This window comes from Etheostoma spectabile, chromosome 6 (genome assembly GCF_008692095.1).
Source record: "Etheostoma spectabile isolate EspeVRDwgs_2016 chromosome 6, UIUC_Espe_1.0, whole genome shotgun sequence".
In the NCBI taxonomy this organism is placed as follows: domain Eukaryota; kingdom Metazoa; phylum Chordata; class Actinopteri; order Perciformes; family Percidae; genus Etheostoma; species Etheostoma spectabile.
The window spans coordinates 5312431-5315152 of record NC_045738.1 but is presented as its reverse complement, the minus strand read 5'-3'; the positions used below and the strand labels follow the sequence as shown (position 1 = coordinate 5315152).

Sequence of the window (2722 nt, the reverse complement as noted above, 5' to 3'; positions counted from 1 at the left end):
CTCCTATCCCAGAATGCTGTGTGGACTCGCCAGACCCTCCTCCGCAGCGCTGTGAAGGAAGGTCTGGCAATGTGAGACTACATCTGGGCACATACACATCTTAATTTGAGGACTAATTAAGTTGCTACAATGAATCCTTAGGAACATAATTGAAAGTCCTAGTTGAGGTATTTGAGTCTGGACCAAGATTTGTTTCTTAGTTTACACAAAACTATAATGTAGACTGAGTATCTCTATAAACTGTCCTCTTACTCTTGCTCTCCTGCAGGGTGATCTTGGTGAGGACTTTGAAGTCGTCTCGTTCAGGCATACAGTTGGACATGTTGAGGTAGAAGCTATCGGAGACGGTGATCTCACTCTTGGCCACCTCGTCCTCCCTGCGGCTGTAGTCCTCCTCCGGGCAGCCGACTCTTTGCACCCTGATGTCGGTGTGGCGGTTGCTGCACTTTGGCTGGCTGACGTTGGCAAACATCAGGTGAGCCTCCATCTTTGGGGGAACAGAAACAATCCAGGAGACGGTGGAGTAATCCTTCATTCCTGTTGGCCAACCAGGAGTAGCCAAAAGGACAGGAGTGTCTCTCATTGGAGATACAGTGAATATATATGTTTCTGAATGTGATTAGAGAGAAAGGAATATTAAATATCACTGAAAAACATGCATTTCAAATATGTATTTTATTAGGTTAAAGAAGCAAGCTTCTTACCTGATATCTCCCCTTTTAAAATAACATTCAGCACCTGCTTGAAAGGCGCCATTAGTGCTTTACCCCCCATGCCGGACACAGTGACAGACACGTTGGTGTGGATTTGGACATTCTGTATGGCTCCCCGACGGCAGAAGTGTCCTATAGTAGAGCCATCGTCTCTGACCACTTTGATAATGATGCTGTCGTTGCATTGCTGCCCAGGTAGGGACTGCATGAGGGGCCCAGTGGGAGAGGCCAGCTCCACGGTACCCGACTGAGGAGGACGGAGGGTCCAGGTCACACTGCTCAGAGGGGCGGGGAGGCAAGTCGGCAAAACCGGCACCGACAGATCGGCCGGAGTCTTCTGGCAGTCTTTGAGTTGACTACACTCTGACATAAAAACACAGGTAGTTAGAATTTTAGTAAGCTCACCCAAATTACAAAAGAAGCGTTTTTGCAAGAAATAGTATTAATAGTAACTGTTAACACCGAGTTATCCATATTAAGAGGGACACCGTTTCTTTAAAGCAATGTTGACTGTTAAGATATGATATATAAGTCCATCATGGACAGTTATACAAATGATTCAATGCTTATTTTCCAGGCCCAAGAAAGCCTGCACTTAACACTCAAATCTGGATTTACCTATAACTTTCATGGCGGTGACTTGTATGTCTTCAGGAAGGCAGTCCTGAAATGTCAGCTCACTGCTTTTTGTGACTGTGATCTTCTCCTTTGGCACAGAGTTTATTTTCATCTTGCACTCAGAGGCCAGCCTCAACTTCTTGATGTGAAGAGACAGGCCCTCCATTTTGCTTGGATCCACTTTACACGACCCTACAGAACAATGAGATATTAGCATTTCTTCAGTTTACACTCTTTTCTCACACTAAAGAACATACATTGAAATGCAAACAGGGCAATATCTGTTAAACTCCTGACTAATGAAACTGAAACATTGTTGTAACATGATAAGAAAAGGATTGCTTATATTTAGTAACTGCATGCCTGCTGCAACATGTAAAGGAGAGTTCAGTCATCCCTTAACTATTTTCTAAACAGAAAAACCTCCACCAACACCTAACTCCATGCTGCTCCTGTGCCCCAAAACTGCTTCCATTTACAGATTAATAAATTGAATAGTTGATACAGATTTTGATCTATTTTCCTTTTCAAACGTGATACATTTGCAGCATTAAAAAGATGATGAGATTAGCTTTCTTTTTTTCATTTCATTTCATATATTTATGAAATAAATAATTTGGCACAAACAGACTGAACCGTTTTGTGGGTTGAAATGAAGTTGGTAACTAATACTTATTTCACGTAATACTTTAAAGCAGCAATTTTTGATTTCTTGACAACTTGGCGACCTTATATAGTTGATATGACAAATATGTTAGCAAACAGTTGCCTGTTTATACATCCAGCAGGCATAAAGCAACATTAGTATAACCATTTGGAGTTGAGTTCACGGCCACATGTTGAATCTAATATTCACTCTCTTTTAGCTTCGTTTTTGGTCTCTACCAGCTCCTGAGGGAAATATCTGGCTCTTTAGCTTCTAAATGCTCCACTATGTTCACCAGCTAGTCTCAAACTGTGTCTGTCTGCCGTTTGCTGAGGTCGTGTACAGCTGAGAGAGGTGAGAGTGAACCAAAACATTAGAGTTGTGGGCTTGAAAACCAAAACAGGGAGAAATAGTGGTAAAACACCAGATGTCCAGTGCTAAATAACACAAAATAGCACAATGTAATCACCGCTTACATGTCACTGAAAATCAGATTATAAAGAAGTCTTATTAAGTAAGTTACTTTTTTATCATTAACAAAGTTACACTGACCAACTGTGTTGAGAGATGAGGCCTACAGCTTAGCTTCAGTCCCTCTCACTGAGCAAACAGAGACATGTTCACACACAACAGTCCTGATGTGCAGCTGGAATCAACTCTCTGTTGTTTCATATATCCTGGTTTACACTGCATTAGTTTGTATAAGTTTATAATAGTATATGTATGCGTTTGTGTGTGTGTGTGT

The 2722-nt window shown here is 41.7% G+C and overlaps 1 protein-coding gene across 2 annotated transcripts in view; it reads right to left on the bottom strand.

Annotated features, from left to right (window-relative positions):
• Positions 1–2722, bottom strand: part of cdcp1a (CUB domain containing protein 1a) — a 5651-nt gene that overhangs the window by 2373 nt on the left and 556 nt on the right. For both annotated transcript variants that reach the window (XM_032518989.1, XM_032518990.1), the window contains exons 2-4: positions 1332–1523; positions 705–1076; positions 253–609 (exon numbers count right to left, since the gene is read on the bottom strand). In XM_032518989.1, the coding sequence (XP_032374880.1) occupies positions 253–609; positions 705–1076; positions 1332–1523 (921 nt within the window). The remainder of the gene's footprint in view (positions 1–252; positions 610–704; positions 1077–1331; positions 1524–2722) is intronic.